Below are 20,898 nucleotides of genomic sequence, written 5' to 3' on the forward strand. Positions count from 1 at the left end.
TAAGAGCGCAAATTACTCATAAAATTCCATGACACGGAACAAGGAACAACCAGCAAACATCGCATCGTTTCGCATAAACTCGCATCATCAATTGCGACACTAATAAACGTCGAAAGTGTGCCACTGACGAGATTGTTGGAATAACACGAGTCCTTTCTTAGTGGAATACATATGCATGTAAAATCCTCCCTGTTCCATTTATGTACGTCTCTCAATGAGAATACGTCTTTACTCGCGGTAAGACAGCATTGAATAGTAAACAACCGAAGGACAGCCACTTTTCTCGAGAATGTCCTTGTGAGATAGATAGCACGCGTATCATTTAAAACAGTTAGTAGAATCGTGAACTGACAACGGAAAATATTTTCGATAAGCAAAGTTATACGAGTGTTGACGATCTATAGTCGGTGTTGGATAATAAAATAAATTCTCTACTTGCGCCAAGTTTCTCTTCCTTTTATCACATTCAATCAAACTCCTTTGGACGGTTTTTATATTTTCCCTCCTATTTTTTCCGTTTTTAAACCGAATCTAGCTCGATTTTCTTAGACTTCCAGTTTTTATAAATAATAATTCGAACAGAGGAACAAATTTTATTTCAATACGAAATAGTAAACGATTCATAAAGTAAACATAATCTTATGTATAGGATAGATCTGTGTAAACGGAAACGAAGAAATATTAATTGTGATGCGAATGGTGAATCATTATGTAATGACGTATATGTATATTGGAAAATTTGTTTGTTATCAGTGTGAGTAAATTGACTGAAAATAGAATCATTACAATTTTCAGGCTGACGGAAGCACATCGAAACGCCATAAGGGCGATCAGGAAGATTAAGTACTTCGTGGCCAGGAGGAAGTTTCAGCAAGCACGGAAACCGTACGACGTGCGCGATGTGATCGAACAGTATAGTCAAGGTCACTTGAATATGATGGTTCGGATAAAGGTAAGTTTTTGTTGCTACTTTGTTTCGTATTATTACGAAACGACTGTACGAGTTAGTTGCTGATAGACAGAAATAGTTTGGAATATAGAAATTAATAATTACTACGATACAATATGATAGTACAGGGATAAGCAAATAAAATAAACTTTAGATATATGTAAATCTATAGATTGTGTAACTTCCAAATCACATATACCTTTAGTTGCAACTATGTTCTATAATTAACTTAAAAAGTTACCACTGCAGCAACATTGTTAACAAATTGAGGTTTTTAGGTGAAACATTGCCTTTAGACAAATTGTCCACACTGTAGTTTCAAATCATATTGTTCTACTTGAACTATAGTTCTGGAACATTATCAGAGAACTCAATTCGCAAGTTGCACATTTGTCATGCTAACTTCCTTCCTTGAATTTATGAAATGTCAAGTTACCGTTGCGGGATCCAAAAATTGTACACTGGAAAACAGGAAAGTAAAAAATCATGTAACTTCCTAGCTGAAATTTTCGCGAAACATTCTTCCTTATGGCATTTTGAACAAGAAATAGTGCCTTAAACTTTCATCTTTTCGTTTTACGAACCCTATTGCAAAGAAGAGAAAGATTTCAAGAAGGAATTTTGATTAAGGAGAAAGCTGAATCCTTTAAGAGACTCGCGGAGCTCGCAAGTTCTATCGCTAATGCGAATATTAATGTTTACCTGTGTACACACGCAGGTCAAATATTTGAGCAAAGCAGGAAAGATATAAAAGATGAACGAAAATATCTTTCATGTTCAAATGTAAATCTTCGTAGGTAATTTTCGAAAAAATTGCTAAGAGGCGGAAGGAAACTTATATTTACGGACAACAGGAAAGTTCCGTCATTACACGAACGAATAAAAACACAAGAGTTATGAATAGAGAAAGAGAAACGAAAAGATCACATAATATCACGCATCAATATTTTTTATTCGAAAAGCATTTTTTCCTAACATATTAGTTTCCAATTAAATTATTTCTATTTTAGATATCAATTTCTCTCGCTATTTTGTGGCCTTAAAGCGTCAATCTTAATATTTAAGAAATCACGCATGTATAACTTGTCAAATCAAACGACAAAATCTTATTAAAAAAACAAGATAGCAGAAACAATGGCATTCAAAAATCAACACATCAGAAGTTGCATCATTTTCGATTTTTAACTGAAGAAAAACACTGATGAAGATGCGAATATAATTTCTTTCTTCGCTGATCGTACATCAATTTCACACATAATCAAATTTATATTCGTTAATTATCGAAAAGACAAATATTTTGAGAAATGAAATATATTACATTTCTCTAGTAAACTAATTAATGGGCAAAAAAAGAAAGAGATTGAAAAAGTAACAAAAAAGGACTCGTTAATAATATCGGATCGTATCGACGCTTATTGAAAATTCTCTTTATCGCCATCTGCGCGAATACTCGTCGATTCTCCGTTAAATGCAAAAATAAAAAAGAAAAAAGAATAGCGGAAAAGAAAAAATAGCAAGGAGAATAAAAAAAAAAAAGAAATCGGTCATCGAGGCGAGTAACGTTTAGCATTTCGCGATAGAACGTGCTGTGAGCTGCGGCTGAGAGACAATGGCAGCTGCTACGTCGCGTATCATTTCTCATCGGAGAAATGCAGATTTCGCGTTGTCGACAATTATTACGTCTCTGCCAATCGCTGCGGGCGAATAAAGCCAATGTCAGACCACGGGACAACGGAGTTGTCAATAGAAGGAACGACAGGTCTAGGTTAGGTGATCGGCTGTCGACATAATAGCGTAACCAATTGGAATTGTATCAATCATACTCGTGTGCTTGAACTTTGCCGTGTTTTAAGGGATAACCCTTCATTAATAGAAAGTGAAAACCGTTTCTCTTTAATATGACTTTATTTCGTTATGCTTGCGAATATTTTCTTCGATTATTGGGCCAATATAACGTTGATATATTATATCGATATATCATGAGAAGATGGTTGCTATTAGGATGCTATAAAATTAATTGAACTATTGTACGAATTATGGTTAAGACTTGGATGCGTTTTAAGTTTCTTGAAATGTTGCATGACAAGTATCTTCTAAAATTCCGCATTGAAGGATTCGGCAAATGTTCTTGTTAATAAAAAAAAATGATATTGTATCAAGTTCTATTTGATTAAATTTTTCATATAATATTTTATTAATTAATTGTATGATACTAATTTATTAAATTTATTTGAAATATCGATTAACATTTAATCCGTTCCAAATATAATACACTTCCATTATCATTTATTCTGCTCTTTACAAGTTTTGCGACAGCAAGGACTTTAATATTTTAGACTATTCTAGAGGCTTGCATGAAATATTCAGAGGATTTCATTGCCAGGAAATTTCGAGAAGCTTTTCGGAAAGGATTTGTGAACTTACTCTACGAAAGTTCACTACAAATAAAAGATTTTTTGTCAACAATATATTAGCGACTTCGAAATGCGTAAAAAATTTGTATTCTATTTAGACACATATGGAGCAACGATTAAGATTATTCATTTATTTACTAAACATAACTTGTGTATTAAATATATCGCAATCTTCTTGAAAGTGACGCAAAATTAAAAATGCATCTAATATATGGTCTATGTTCATTTCTATTCATTCAATTCAGAAAAATCTTTTATTTTACATTTTTTAATGGAAACGATAGATATTACAAGGCCAACGTAAAATGGGTTTCACTGTCATTAATTAGGCGGTCATTTATTTCTATCTATTTATTATTTATTTCAATTTTTAATTCTTACTAATGAATAAAAAATTGTATTGGCTGTATGCGAATAAAGAATAAATCAGCTGTACTGCGCCACTGATATTATTAATATGAACAGCGATAGGGAAGGATATTTTTATAACTCAATAGTGTGTCCCAAATCATTGCGCAATGAAGATAGACTTATAGCCGAAAACGACGTAGAACAACGTTTCCTGCGACGGAAACGCGAGTTAAAGCCTATCTTGAGAAACGCAATTTCAAAGCGCTCGCCTAGGTCGCTACAGTACAATCATTTCGATATCTATCTAACGATGACAAAGCAATCGCTGAACGCAAGTAAATGAAATTAATGAACGAATTCTTTACAATAACGATAGTTAATAACGAACAAATTGGAGAAATTTTGCAAACGGAGCCGATCGGTGGACAAGAAAATGCAAAAGGTTTCATACCGATAGCTCAATCTAATACTGAGTAATCGATGAACATACGTAAAAATTGGATTTTTGCAACGGAAAAACTAGTTGACAAAAAATAACCAGGAGATATGCCCTATAAAATGCAAAAAAGAATGATTGCGGTTGGTCAAGCCATTTTGCAGAAATAGACGAACATACATAAAAGAACAAATATATGTGGAATTTAGATACCTTCCTTCTGTTCCGAAATCGGTATAAATTAAATATAAATTAAATATAAGTCGGTATAAAAAATGATGCATACATTATTCGATAAATGTGGATTGTCTCTAAGTATTCGATAAAAATATATTACGTTAAATTCCTTCTCAAACATCGTTACGAACTTCTCGAATAAATCAATATGTTCTCACATATTTGAAAATTTCGTTATTAAGCCATTCGTCACGCGAAAACTATTTATTTTGTCGTGATTAATTAATACAAAAAATTTAACGAAGCCAACGAAATTCATTACCGTAGATCCGACGCTTGTTATCTACGAAAAAGGATATCTACAATTTGTTCTGATTTTCCTAGCGTTGAAACGAGTCGAAAATGCTGAATAACAAACTCATCCGGAAATGATGTGGAACACTGTGATTATTCAAAGCGAATCATCGATCATATTGATCCAGCTTACGCGAACGAGGCATCCTTTGTTCGAGCGAGAACCAGGCTTTGTTATATATTCGGAAAATCGATAGTATTCTTAAACCTTCACGGTATCACGCTAAGATGGCGTTTCCTTATTCTCATACATAATTCTCAACATTATGGTAGTTGTACGAACATTGATTTGTTATATCGTTATAATAGGCAGATAATATTTCATTGTTTTTGCAATTTTTGAGATCTTCAATAGCGTGCCGAGATACGATGAACCTCGATATGTTACATTATTAAGTTGGATTGATATTGGTTCGGATTAAATTCTTGTAATTATTCTTTATGAATTTCTGACTTTGTGCAACTTGCATATAATATACCTACGGTATTCCTGATAACGAAAATAGAAGATAACCAACATTCCTTGATTCATTAATTATTGATAATTAAATTATAAATGATTGATGTTATTGATCGTAAATATCTACTGATATCGATAAAAATAATTTAATACAAATCTAGCGCAGTCCAATACAAAACTGGCCAACAATCAAAGAAACGTAATAACTTTACGAAAGTGTAAAACGAGAGTTTTGTACCTTTGAATAATTATAAACATTTTAGGTCTTGATATTATGTAAAAAGGCAGTAACATATAATATTCTCCTTAAAGAAGCTAGTGATGTATTTTTTACCTTTAAACAAAACGCGTTAAACTGTGCAAGTGAGTGTGAATTTGCAACAAATTGCTTGTTTAATAGATACCGGTTTCTTTTGTGTTAGTAACTGCAAACAGTGTACGCTTTATTCGTATTATTTTTTCACTCGATGGCCCTATAATCTTCACTAATATGTATATACTATACAATATATTTATTGACCTGAAGAAAGTATTACTTTATAATTTCTCCTAATCTCTGTGCCAACATTAATTTATCACCAGCATCAAGCAAGTCGACGGTATTTGCCGTTGCTCGCTACTCGTGAAATACGATTAATTAATAAGGCTAATTAAACATTTCTACAACACAATCAATTTCGTTCGCTCGATAATGCGCGTATGAACATCGAATGTTGTTTTTCGATCCAGGATAATGAACGGATAATGCAATATTCACATTCGAAAATCCAATTATACGTTTGATGTGTATGTATGTATGTATGTATATATACCTGTGCGTGCGTGTATATGTATACATAATACGATGTACTTGAGCACGACGCCTGGCAAAATGTCGGTCTCTGAGCGAGCACGGTCTCTGCGTGCGTATAATTGTATATTAAGTTTGAGGGAAAATTCGACCCACGAATAGGAAAACGCAAGTTAATTACATACTCTGATAATAGAAAGAGAATTATGAGACTTATGAATACAAGAATTATAAATACGAAATAATATTGTTTTCAACAAGTAAACTTTTATTGATCAGAAAGAAAAATGACTATAACCGCCATAGGTATATTATAAGTAAGTTATATTACAGATTAGATATAAATAAAATGAGACTGCGTTATTTCTTTTAAATTCCTCTTACTTGAGACTGCACAGAGTATCGCATTTAGAATGAATAACTAAATTATTTTAAGTGATATTAAGTGATTAAAACAAAGTATCACGTATAACTCTGAAAACATGTCAATAACTAGACAGTGGATATTTATACAAATGAATATTTTTATAAACGATATTAAAGAAATAGAACTTAAGCAGAAAGTATTAGTTATTAAATATTATAAGGAGTGTTCTAGTTTCAGAGTATTATATCTTATGTGCATTCTGTACATTTCTGTATTTTCAAAATCCCCATAAGTGTATAGAAATCCGCAAGTTTATTAACGATTCTTACGTCCCTTTATTTAATTACATACGTCTCTTGTATTAAGTCTGATATCTTCACGTTAAACAATATTTATGTTATAAAATTCGAAAGAAACAACTCGTTTGTTTCTAATTTTATACCACATTACACCGTTAAGCGTTTAACCTGCGCATTTTCACAGGAATTGCAGAGGAGGTTGGACCAGACCCTGGGCAAACCAGGCAGCTACCTAGCAGGAATCGACCGAGCAGGCAACGTGAAACCGATGACTATAGGTGCACGTTTATACAGGGTCGAACAGCAGGTGAGTTCCGTCGTGACCCTTTTTCCGGCTCCATTACATCCTCAATGCTGATTTCCCCTTATCTATTTTGAAAGGAAGAAAATTTGTTAGTCTTTCACAGTATATCTCCTTTCACTGTAGGATTGCAGATAAACAGATGTAATGAGAGGTATAATTTTCAATTTGTTGGGTGCCTACGCAGCATCGTGCTGAGACACTCGAGTTCAGTTCGACCGTATTAACACGGATAGTTGCATCGTAATAATATAATGCGATAACAAGGGTTTCAAAGTTGACGAATTCGAGAAAGATGTAATTCGAGTATCATTAAATGGAAGTTTAAGTCGTGTTTAAATTTACATCGTGCTGAGATACTCGAGTTCAATTCAACCGTATTAACAGGGATAGTTGCATCGTAATAATATAATGCGATAACAAGGGTTTCAAAGTTGACGAATTCGAGAAAGATGTAATTCGAGTATCATTAAATGTAAGTTGAAATTTTCATTGTTCCTTCCTCTTTTAAAGATTGTTCGGGGAAAATTAATAACGATTTTCGTTACAACTTTTGGATTGAACCATCTTCTCCTTGTATTTTTCTACGAAATCTAAGAATCATGTTATTAATCGTCTCCTTTGATTAAATCCGTCATAACATTCTCCGTAATAAATGGTATTTAACCGAATCTAAAATCATCGATCGATTCCTTCTCAGAATTTCTACCTCGTTTCATGATTTAAAAATAAAGAGAAACAAAATATAAAGCAAAGAATATAAAAATATAAAACATAAACTCGATCTATTAATCTTCTCTCCTTGATCTCTGAAATGAAATTAAACAAAAAGAAAAAAAAGGAATAAAATAGAAAGTCCAAAGGAAACTATCTCGCGTCAGAAGGCAGAGATTTTTCTATCCAAAGCGTCGCAGTGAGAAGATTGATTCTTATATGGAAACCATTTCTGTCCGCAGTTGTCCGTGATAGACAAGAAATTGGACCAGCTGGTCTACGTGCTGAACGCAGTGGCACAAAAGCAACAAATACCTCTGAGGAGTATAGAGGACGACGTGTAACAGAAAGCCCCCGGCGAGCTCGTGCCATCTGTTTCGCGATCACCAGCAATCCCGTGGACTTTGCCCCGTGTTACCATAACCAGCGTCGCCTCGAACATGCTCAGCAAAAGCGGCTGAATCGATGTCTCCGATAGCCCTCGAGCACGGCACATATTTACTGATTCGTGAGACTTCTCGCGTCACTAACCGAGGTGGAGATAACGTTCAAAGGAAACTGCAGGCGCAGACAGTTTTATCGGATTATTCTCCCATTTGTTTTCTTTTTCTTCTTTCTTTTCCCGTCTTTTCTTACTGTTGTCGCCGGTGATGAAAGGATATAAGAAGAAGTGACGAGTCGCGAAGAATCGAAAAGATATCGATGTAAGTGATGAATCGCGAAGGAATGGAGAAGTATCGAAATAAGTGATAAATCGTATCAAGGATTTCGAAGACCACCGGAAGGAGTGACGAATTTGGCTGGATATTGGAAGAAGCAATGAATCGCGAAGGATTTGGAAGAGCATTGAAAGAAATGATGAATCGTAAAGAATTTGAAAAAAAGTATGGGAAAAAGCGATGAATGGCGTGGATGAAAGGAAATGGTGGATGCATTCAAGGTAGCGAAGGTTTAAAGTAATTTCAGCAAAGAACCGCTGATAGAAATGAAAGCTGTGAAATAAACGAAAAACGAAAGATAGATTAGTTGATTGATTGGCTAATTAAGACGCAATTCAGGAAGATACAGTGAATTAAAGAAGGAATGAATCTGTCATTAAACATTCAATTGGTAGTTGTAAAAACAGATTTGGATTTATTTTAGAAATGGTGTATGTTAACTGAGTAAGAGTAAATGAATAATCTGTTGCTTGTTATTGGAATATAATTGATATGAATCGTGAAAACATCAAGATAAATAAATATAACGTGAACGTCAGAATTGTGATTAGTTAAAATTACTTTGAAGATAAAATTAATAAGAATATCTGCCCAAAAAGGAAAAAGGGAAATAAGATGCAATGATTAATAGAACGAAACTACAATTTGTTTTATTTTTCGAATAAATCCGAAAATAAAGTACGTTTACGAAATAAAGATCGAAAAGAATATAGATGATACACAGAAAAGAAGTTACAATCGAATCAGTGAAGCTTTGATAACTCCATTATTTCAAACTCTAAAAATTGCTTTAATTTTCAATGACTCGTAACATGGACTGTAACTAAACGAATAGAGGTGAATCGAAGCAGAGCATTCACAAAATCAGAAGATCATACAAAACTCGTTTAGGACAAAAAAGAAAAAGGGAAGAAGAAAGAACGTTAAAAACTCGGAAAAGAAGGGAAGAAAGAATGGAAGATATCGTTTCCTTTAAACTTGTTCGCACCTCGTCGATAGGTAAAAGAGAAAAAGAACACCAAAGATTCAAGGAACTCGCTTTCCCCAGCCCAGAGGACGCGCTTCTCCCGGAAGAAATCGGTTCACATTTAAAGGGATTGAAAATTGGTATGAGTGGACGGGAACGAAAGCTCACTGAAGATGGAAACGTTGTCACTTGGATACTTCCGCTACGCAGAATCAATGGTCCTCGGAGAATAGCCTTCGCGAAACGATCACGCTAAACGCACAGAAACGATAATTCTCTTCGCACGAACGAGGAATAGTTGCCAAGCTGATAGAAGCGTTAGAAACGTTGGAAATGAGAAAATAAACGAAAAATTGAATAAAATAAAGAGAATTTAAAAAAAGGATAAAAATAGAAAAAAGGTACAGAAGATTCTTCGTTGGTGTTAATGGAGATTTAATCGATTCACTACGTCGATCTTCGGCTGATCGGCGTTTCTTCGCGTCGCACGTTGTAACCAAGAGATCGAAATTCCGAACGAGTCGAATTAATCGGATCTGCGGGTGAACATTGAAGAATTTATCGAAATATGTGTTTTATAAAGAAACGTGATAAAAAAAGTTGGTAATCGGAGTAGGGGAAGTGTTAAAATAAGAAAACCGAAAATAGAAGAAGCTTCTTCAAAAGAGCTACGTGGGACGATACGCCGGAGAAACGACGCAAACGTATTGGGAACATCACTTGGGCCAACTAGGAATAATAGAGAGGAACAATAAGCAAATAAAGAGAAACTTCCTAGACAAGATATATCTCTATAAATAGGCTTATATACATATATTATATATATATATAGAATAATATACTTATTATATACATTGTGTGTTTGCGCGCGTGCATGTGTGCTTGTGTGTATATATATACACATACAGATACAACTTCTAGTCTCCGCTAATAATGATCAATTATTAAGCCTTAAAATTAATCACGGACTTTACAAAACTTGTTGCTAGGCTAGTTAGAAGGAAATCGAGGTACAGCCGCGTGTACGCGTGGACGATAAGCGGGAACACGCATTGTACAAAAACGCGATGTCGAGTTCTATACATACTTTTGCTCGAAACGAACATTTTTCTCCCTCCCTCTCGCTATCTCTTTCTTTCTCTTTATTTTTTCTCGATTTCTAACGCAAACTTTGCCGGACTACGTGAAAATGTTATACATGTATATATATCTATACTTTGAAATCGTTGAAATATCATCTTCTCCTAAATGATCTTTGATGCAAATGTAGAATTGGTAGCTATATAGGGTATTCGTGGTTTTTAATTCACTCCGCAAGTTTTGTGCGAATATGTCTTAATGTAAAAACGATGCTGGAAATTACGAAAAACGTTATCTTTTCTCATGAATTGTCATAAAATCTGTCGTAAAATTTAATAGTTTAATCATTTAAAATATTTATTTCGAATTGGTTTCCAACATTCATAGTCGTGATTTACTGACAAATATTTGGTTTTCACAGATCCAAACTGTAATAGAATGAAGTAAGTTTTCTCGGCACCATCTTATATACGAAAACTGTTCTGAAACACGACAGAAAATATATAAGAGAGCAATATTAACTGATGGATATTTAATTTTCTTAATTGTTACTTTCATTAAATCTTTTTGTCTCTGTTAGAGACATTAGAGAATTATTGCCTTATAAATCTCTGATTAAGAACGTCCAAATATTCAAAAAATTTTATTCAATACATTTTCTAACATATTTGTACAATCTCAGATATTTATATCACGCCACGAATATCTTATATCGATGTTGTTCGAAAATGCATGAAGGATTGTGCACTTGGACGCAAGAGACGAAAGAATAGTGATAGTGGAAATATTGCAGAAATAAAAATAAAAAGAGAAAGAGAAAAAGAAATTCGAATTATATTCTGCATGTATAAATACATTTATATTTTCTACGTAGGCTATCGAATATGGCATATAACGAATTGTAATGTTACTGACACCGTAAAATATTATATATAAATTCACATCTAATTTCTAAGCGATTCGAGACGTGTGCGTGCATACGTATGTCGTACAACAAGAAGCATTTTTCTGTCTATTATTTATTTTTCAATGACCATTCGAGTGTAAAGGAAAGGTTATATTTTATTTATGGCTATAAAAATTCTGGGCTCATTATTTAAACAATAATTAGAACTCAAATAAGTTTCAAAAAGATGAAATAATTATAGAGCATCTCTTTTTTTTGTATAGTACTTATCTTCGTTGCTCCTTTTTCCTTTCTCTATTGCAATTTACCAATGAATTATAATAACAATTATTTTTTTATTTGTTATTTGATAAGTTTTTAAATATTTAATAATATTTTTTATTTGATACGTGTAATTTAAATCAAAAGTTCGGCTAACGAAATTAAGTAGCCTCGCTTCGCTTAAAGGTGATTAAAATATTTATTCGAACAAAATAATAATTTATATCATATAATTAAAAAAGAAGAAATCTTCATCAAAATTTTTCAGTTCAAGATTTCAAGCAATGTATCCATGTTCAAAGATACAGTAAATGAATCTGTGATAAATCAATTCTTTCATACTCGATCATTTCGGTTTGAATTTAATTAAATCAACAAGAAAGAGAGGATATCGTTATACATTCGAATGGTAAAACAAATCGGCATCTTCTGCGAATCGTTTCTTTGAGACGCACGTGTGCTTTGGAAATGCACGAAAATTTTTCAGTTTAATCGATCTCTGTGCGGGACGGACCAGTTTCTTGATAACTAGGATTACGTACATAATCGGGCGAAATATTGCACTGAATATATCTATCGTCTTCACTATATTATTATTAGAGTCTAACGTAACGCAATTCTGTATATATATATATATAAATACATACATATGGATATCATATGAATATATAGCGAGAATATATAACTTAAACGAAGCAGCTTTTTAGGAGTATTTTTGAATCGAGTATCTTTTTAGTATCATTAAAAATTTTTCAAGGAAGTTAATTTCTCGAATGCAATTGGATATATAAAAAATTGTAGATGTAAAAATATTATTTCGGATGATAAAATTAACAGGATAACGAAGAAAATTGTAAAATATATGTTGTTAAAGAGTTTTCGTTCTTTTATAGTCGACTATCTAATCGTAATATATAAGTTGTCCAATTAAGACGAACATATTCCAGTCAATCGATCGTAAATGTACCATTAATAATTATTAAGTTATGTAATGCTTATTTTTATGATCATAATTCGGTTTCTTGTCATTGTGGTAGATTTTTCGGTTTGTAAGTAGCTTCGAAAACGTTGCTACACTTCAATGGAAACGGAAAAATACTCTGTAAAACGTGCTCCAACGTATTAAGATTCTACGATATAAAGATTCTATGGTGCCTCTCACTCGACTAATTCCACTATAACGCAACTAATTAATAATATCAACGATAGAATTAGGTGTAAGATAGCGTTATAAATAACGTAGGAGATATCGTAGGACTATTGAACTATATTATAATGGCAATATATACATACATGTAGGTACGCTCCGAAGGTACAGCACGAATTTTTCAATTTCGTAATGCAAAGTCGCTCGACGTTAGTCTCTTTCGTCCCTGACAATGAAACGTTTCTCGTTGGATAAGTATACAAATAAGAATAAAGCAAGTTAATAATTCATAAATAAACATGTGTAAATAATAATTCACAGAGACAAGATTATGGGGAAGAATCGAGAAAATTGTACGAAAGGAGTGTGAAGTTAAATCTCGAAAGCAATTCTTAAATAGCAATATCTCTGTACGCAACAATCTTCATGCTTTCATATGACGATGAAAAATATTTGAAAAAGACGCGTTATGTTGCAAAAGAATTGTTAAATATTGCAATTAAAAAAGTAATCAGAAATAAGGAGGTATACGTGCAATTCTTGTGTTTTATGGATGAAATATTTTATGAAGAATACGCGAAGAAATTATTGTTTAAGAGGATACAAATATTGTTCGAAAGTAACGTTACTGCGAAAGTTTTGAGGATGCAACCTAATTTTTTATTCATGCAATATAAACAAAAAAATATTATGATGATAATACTCCCATACTACCCAGATTATTTTTTGTATTGATAAAAATTCAACGAGAAACGTTTTTTAGGATCTCGAAACTTTTATGTCATTAATCCTAAAATCGAGTCGGTTCAATCGATCGTTTCAAGAGAACGTTTTAAGAGTTTATGAATTTCAAAAATCACTCGATTATTATATTGCCGACCACAAGTAGAGACAATCAATAATGTGAATACGCGCGTAAAGAGTATATAAACATTAACGATTTCGTTTTCCAATAAAATCTCTTTGTGAACAATGATTAATAATCAATGTTGGAACACACGATTTTTCGATTCTATGAGAATACTCTGGGAACATTTATTATAAATTAACTGATAATCTCGGGAGAACAGCGTGAAAGAATCGTGTTAAGTTTAAACCAAAAAGTTATATAAGTGATGAATTTTAAGGGATGAAACTCGAGGTACGTTTTTGGATCATAATGAGAACCCGTACTAGATAGGTACTGGGTAGATTCTAGACATTGCAATAATTTCCAAATTGACCCATTGAGTCAAATTTAAGTAACTTGAGAAATCTGACAAACATACAAAGATAATTTTATATGTATATTTTTTTTTTTTATTAAGCTTTTCCTTTTTTCTTTACTATAACGTAAACTATACAAGAAGGAAATTAAAACGTTTAAATTTGTATGAAATTTTTTTACGATAATATGAAAAGCAAAGTGTTATAAATTATCAATGGTTTTCGTATTGTTTAATTTTCAGTTGAAACATGGATCGGTATAATATATTTTATAAGTATATATTTATTATACACTTCTATTTATTTCAGTTACTTGATAAAAACAATAAAATGTCAACATTGTCCAGGATTGGTCACGCGAATTAGCCATCTATCTCATACGGCCTCTTTTCCTGAACATATATCTCTTGAATAACTTACGAGTATGTACTAGTAAATAACGATATAATTGCATTTTCACTTTGTTGTCACGTTACTTATCTACTATTGCAGTCATAAGGGTCAATACGAATAATTTTATCTGAATTTGTACAAAAAGAAGGATCGAAACACGGGCAATCGAAGCGTCCAAAAATTATACTCACAACGGTATATCTTATTTTCGTTGTACAACATTTTAACTGGACCACCGTAATGTCTGCTAATTACAATAGAAAACATTTAAGAGACTTCGAATATAATCAAATTGCGTATAAATATTATCATGTTTATTCATATAGGAAGGTAGTATTAATCGACGCTCATCAAAACCATAGTGATTAAAGAAAAGAAAGAACATAAAAAAAGCATAAGAAAAAGAAATAAAAATTATCTTAAACTTCAATCTTAAAAATCATGTGAAATCAGGAAAACTTTCCCAATTATTTTTTAATCGAATCGTCTACAAATCTTTACCATAAATGTGCTTGAGAAGTAGGTTGTATCTTCGTTTGCAAAATTCAACATGTTTCTCGTTATATACTCCGAGCATAGAGAGACGATTTTTGCGAATTGTAAAGAAATGTTATAAAGGATATGTATAAAAATATATATTATCACAGTCGTGATAATGTTTTACAACTTTTACATGGTTGATACGTTGTATTTATAGCTTTGTTAAAAATTGTAGAACATTTATGGCGAGGATCTTGAAAGGCAAGTAGTGTTCGCGAATCGGCCGAAAATACATGTAATACGATTGTTAATAGTGTACGTGTAACGTATATATCGTAAAATGTATAAATAGATATACATGTACATAGACGCTTTTGCTTCGTGTAATTATACAAAATTATTCGCGGATATTCGGTTGAAACGAGATAGAATGTAACTTTTATTTAACACGTTGCCTCTCGGTTTTACAAAGAATGAATTTTAACTTAAACGTAGCAAAAATGTGATATCTACAGGAAATGTAATCTTCGTTGCGGTTTAAAAGAAAAATTCATTTCACTGAGGAATTAACAATTGAATAAACAACAATGATATGTTCGATCTTTGTTCATACCATCGGGTTCTTCCGAGTTTATTTTCAACGAAGGAAAAGACATTTAATGAATGCATATTTCTAGATGAAAAAGAAAATTATAAAAAAGATTATATAGTAGAATTAGAAAATTGAGCGCAAAGCGTTAAAATCGTGGTTTTAAGATATCTCGGATGTACTCGTATTACGCGAGTTATAATTCAACATAATACGATAATTACGATATTAATACATTGCGTACTGATCTTGCAATATTAAAATTTTACACTGCATATTTAAGGCTAGATCGATTTCACATAGTGAAAATATTGACGTTATTCAATAATCACATGCAAATCAAATGAAACAATGGCATAGTAGCAAGTTGAAATACCGTTGATCTTCATTAGACAGCTGGTATGAAAAAAGAATTTAATTCTAATAAAAAAAAAGGGAGAGTGGACTAACATTCAACTGTCTAGTTACAGCTTAGACGAAATTTATTTAATTTTGTCCAAGCTAAATTAAGCAAAATTTTTTGTTTTTCAACAAATTCTTGTTTTTGAAAGCTGAGAAAGATTGATTAAAGTTGCAATGGATTTGAAAACCATTTGTATATACGTTTGTATAGTATACTACTCTTCGTAGTTTCCAATATATCCATGTTTCCAGGTGTATCATTCGATAATTTGATCTTATGATACGCCCACAATAATACTAATACATATACTGTAATACGACAAAAAATAATTTTTATACAATATTCTTTTCTCAATACTTTTCAATACTTTTATATAATATTCTTATATTGCAAACCTTTACACACATACTTTATATGAATTATGATCACAGCTTTTTTCAAAATTTTTGGAAAAGAAATTTGAGAATAGCTCCGTACGCAATGTGTTAAAATGGCATCGTAGCGTGTATAAACAGGGAAAAGATTAAATCTACGAATTAAAATTTCAACAAATTTTGCAAAAGTTCTTGCAGTTCGCAATTAGAACGTGTGATAACCTTTAGTCGAAATTCTTTCCTTTCTCTTAGCAGAAACGAACCAGTTTCGTCCTTTCGATTAATCTCTATTTGCTCGCAATTTCTAAAATAAAACATGCTATTGGATCCTTAACACTTTTATGACAGTTAGAAATAGTGGTAGTTTCTTTTTTCTAGTTTTCAATTTAAACGTAATCACAGTAACAAGTGTTGTGAAATTACATATATACTTGTTGCTATCGAACGAAAAGTAAAAAATCTTGTAGAGGAAATGAAGCGAGCAATACTGAAACGTCGTTTCTTGTAAATCCTCATAACTCAGTATCAAAACAACAAACAATAATTAGCGTTAACTGTTGTTATTGCTTTTCACAAAATTATAGCGTATGTCACTGAGAATTTGACCCAATAAAATTAATTCTACCTATTTCGTCTAGAAACAGAGAAGTTTTGTTTATGAAACTGTTTAATTTGAAAATCTTACATCGTTTTAATTAGTTCACGAAAGTTCGAAATTACTTCGCGTTTTTACATCGCGTCACAATCAATCTCGCTAGAGAATAAAGTAATAAATAAGCAGATTATAATTCTTGCTACGTGTTACGCTAGATAATTGCAATATCGCGTCCTACAAAGGATGGACATAAAAATGTTTTGTCACAGAACGAATTTAATCGAATTTAAGCTTTATATTAAATTATATCTTTCGAATTAAGTTCGCCTCACGGCTGGCGTGGTCTAACTTCAAAAGCTTGGATCGTGTTGGAAATTGTTCGAAAATCTAATTCAAAAATGCAGCAGCCATAGTGATCGAAACACAAGAATATTCGCAGAATTCTAATATTGTCAATTATTTATTGTACCTAAAATTCGTCTTTTGTTTCAGTGGCATTTTCGAAATAAAATTAAACTTTAACAGTAAATTGTATGGAAAGAACATCGTTTTGCAAAATGATGTTTATGTCGTAGGTTAATTCTTCTTAATATAGATTCTCTGTAGTACGTACATGAAATATAACATTTACAGAGTTTCGATTACTCGCTAGATTTAGGAATTTGAAAATTATAACATGTAAAGGTTTGTATATTAAATCAGCAAGTGAAGACTATTAAGTCACACCGAATCTTACATTTCGTAAATTCATATTTTTGTAAAAGTAAATTTATTCTTGTTGTCTCAGTTCGTACGATGTTGTAACAAAAATCGCGAAACGTTTGCTAATACGCTAACGCAATTCCTTAATTATTTTTATTTTACAAGTCTGCCGGAAAACATTCCATAAGTTTCTAACAAATCAACTTTTCTTTGAAGACTAATATTAAGAAATTAATTAAGAAATTCGACAAATAAATATGGTAATGATTTTATTATATAAATGACTGGTGCTTTGTTTTATATATCCATTCGATAAAGTATATGTAAGAAAACACAAAAATTTGTCAGAATTGTAATACTTTGCTCATACAATGTAACGTAGCTATTTATTGTGTACTTGTCCACATAGTGCCGTATCTTTAAAAATAATTACTTTTAATTCTTATTCATTCTATCTTTATTGAAACGAACGTGATTTCGTATGTCCTTGATCCGTTAGTGTCACAATTAATTAAAAAACCTTATGAATATAAAATTTCTTAAATGAAGAAGTTACTATGTATTCGAAAAGGTACCTACAATTAATTGTAACGCACTGTGAGATAGATAATAGATTATTAAAAACTTCGTTAGAATGCAATGTTTGTAAGATTCATTAACATCTGCCTCGATAGTTTTGATATATCAGCAACGAAATCGAAAGCAATAATCGCTTAATTACAGAATTATGCTACCGATGCTTCTACATATAATAGATAGGTAATTTCCATTTTTTTAGTCTCACGCCTCGATCATGTAAAATCAAACAGCCAAACCTGCGTTGTTACTATAATGAATCTTGTTCTCTCTTTAATTAAATATAAATTGGTACGAACGCACAAAGAGATATTAACTAACAACATAGTCCAATAGTTCAAGTAAAGATACCAGTTGTTGTGATGGTTAACCAATGTTGAAATAATCTCCTTTTATCCTCAGTCGTGATACTTTTGGATCAAGGATCAGTACGTTTCCTGTATTAACCTGGTTTCACGTTTCTTGCATTTTTATGTGTAGATGAAATCTAGTGCATCAAAATGTGTTTTAAATTATAGAAAAGGAAAGAAACCTGATACACGAAGGATTTTTTCCAATCGTCAAAGCGAATTCGACGTGTACCATAATTACAAAGATGCATGTGATTTTATATACTGGATAAAATAAAACGAGAGAAAGATAAAATCAAACAAAAGAACGAAGAAAAGACACGATTTACTCTATATTTTCGAACAATCATGAGACAAACCTACTTGACCGAAATGGATACTAAATCCTATTTCCATATATGAAATCAAATTTTATGTAAATCCATCACAATTAATTTTTCATTACAGTAGAATCAATTTTAATCGAACCAAGGAAAATGAATGTCTACTTTCAACTTTTAAACAAACTTCAATGTAAAATCCACGCTCGATCGGATTTTCTTGAAAGAACGTGTAAATGTTATCGCGATTCTAAAATCGACTAGAAATAAGGTCGGAAATGAAAGTAGCTGAACAATTTTGCGATGCAGGAAACGTATTCGTTGCGAACGAAAGAAAAGAAAGAAAGAAAGTAAAATAATCGCGAGAAGGGTTCACGATCGAATCTTTTGAAGCTACGGAAACGAGACAAACGAAACTCAATCATATCACCGTAGTTGCCTCTACTATCCGCTAATAGTAGCTCGTCGACAATACTGTTGACTTTTTAACGTTAAATGGTTGGAACAATCACGGAAATCTTTAAAAGCAATCCGATTTCCGCGATCGATCTGACACGCGCTGTGTTTTTACTACTATTCTCTATTATAGTTACCGAATAAACGAGCTATCTAACGTGACTATCAATTACGATTATACTTAACGATCACGCAAAACTATCTTTAAGATCGTACTTGAAGAGTTGAAAAGCTAAATGATAAATTCTTCGAAAAAAATAGCTATATATATTAACTCTGCTTGCGACCTTTCCGCCATTTTTTGTCCAATCGTGTTTTTTAATGTTAAAAAGGTTTCTTAAGTTTAAGGGAATTGTGAAACAAATCGTCGATAAGAGTAATTTTAGATTTGTATTTTATATTGAAATTTGTCTGGTTTGTTAAAACAGATCCGAAATTGGCATATAAATACTCAGGAATCGTAGCAGGATTAAAAGAATTTATTTATAAAGAAATCGAATCATTACTTATTTGTTTAGCGATATTGAGATATTGCAATAAGCTACACGTGCTTTCCCGCTATTGCATGATATCTATATTTTGTTAAAGGATCATAAAAACCGGAGCACTGTAACAGACAAAACTTGGAAATCGTGTAATAGCGTGAGATATCATTAGAAATATCATTGGAAAAATAAAAATGAATTCTCGTCATTTGGTTTTTTAACTCCTTCTACTGTAAATACATGGCATGTACTTACTTACACTATGGTTACTATACACGAATACAGACGTTTCGAGCGAATTGTGTTGCCCAAGAGTGGCGTTATGTGAACTCGTAAAACAATCGATGGATCCTCTGGGAAGTTCGCACTAATATTTAATACGACATACGATAATTTGTATAAATAATGTCGAAGCTATCCGAAATTAGATATTTAATATCGAAGAAATTATAGGATTATTTCTAAATCGAATCGTATTTAAAATGAAGGTAGATTAAGCAAGCTATGATACAAGACGGAATATTTACGATAAAATGTATAACTAAGTTTTAACACGAACGTCCCATGGGATTTAATAATACAGCAGAGCGATATGTTGTGATACAGACACAATGTCAAATTACTAAACTCGTTCCAATGGCACATCACCAAATATTTATATAATATGATGTACATAAACTTTAAGAATCAAATCTCGAAAGGTTCTTGAGCAACATTATTCGTTTTAACAGTCTGTGCAATATAAAATAGACTATACTATCGCTGTACCGATAAATCGTAATCGATAAATACAGAGATCGACGTATTGAAAAATATAATCGGCAATTCAACCTGTACGCTGTAGTTTGTCCAACTTTTGCACTGGCTGTGTGTCTTTTTCTACGTTCGAAAAATTGTCGGCCGACCATTATTGTGAGGACGTAATTAAAATATTACTTCGAAGATATTGGAGTCTATTCCGATGATCGTATCTCTGTTTTGTATGTTTCTTAAAAACACGTGCTTTATCCAGTAAAAGTGGGGCCAAGATCTTTAACGGTGGCTGATTTCGAATATTCAAAGATGAAAAAATGGTATTACGACGAGGAGAAAGTTTAAGTTTATAAAATTAATTCATGTAATTACACGTGTGCTTTTGTTTAAAATATTCCAGTATACACTTTATAACTTGACAAGTCTTGGGATTTCTTTCCATGAAAATTTTCAATTTAAAAATGTTTCGTTTCGTTATTTTGGAAACGATAGTAATTAGAAATATAAATAAACAAAATATTCT

At 32.0% G+C, this 20,898-nt stretch overlaps 1 protein-coding gene across 4 annotated transcripts in view; it reads left to right on the plus strand.

Annotated features, from left to right (window-relative positions):
• LOC117213605 (potassium voltage-gated channel subfamily KQT member 1) overlaps window positions 1-9,667 on the plus strand; it is a 69,632-nt gene extending 59,965 nt beyond the window's left edge. For all 4 annotated transcript variants that reach the window (XM_033459089.1, XM_033459090.1, XM_033459092.1 and 1 more), the window contains 3 exons: window positions 796-952; window positions 6,782-6,904; window positions 7,855-9,667. In XM_033459089.1, coding sequence (XP_033314980.1) covers window positions 796-952; window positions 6,782-6,904; window positions 7,855-7,956 — 382 coding nt within the window. In that variant the 3' untranslated portion in view covers window positions 7,957-9,667. The remainder of the gene's footprint in view (window positions 1-795; window positions 953-6,781; window positions 6,905-7,854) is intronic.
• The last annotated feature ends 11,231 nt before the right edge of the window (window positions 9,668-20,898 follow it).

Source organism: Bombus bifarius, unplaced genomic scaffold (assembly GCF_011952205.1).
Source record: "Bombus bifarius isolate JDL3187 unplaced genomic scaffold, Bbif_JDL3187 scf7180000009125, whole genome shotgun sequence".
Classification (NCBI taxonomy): Eukaryota; Metazoa; Arthropoda; class Insecta; order Hymenoptera; family Apidae; genus Bombus; species Bombus bifarius.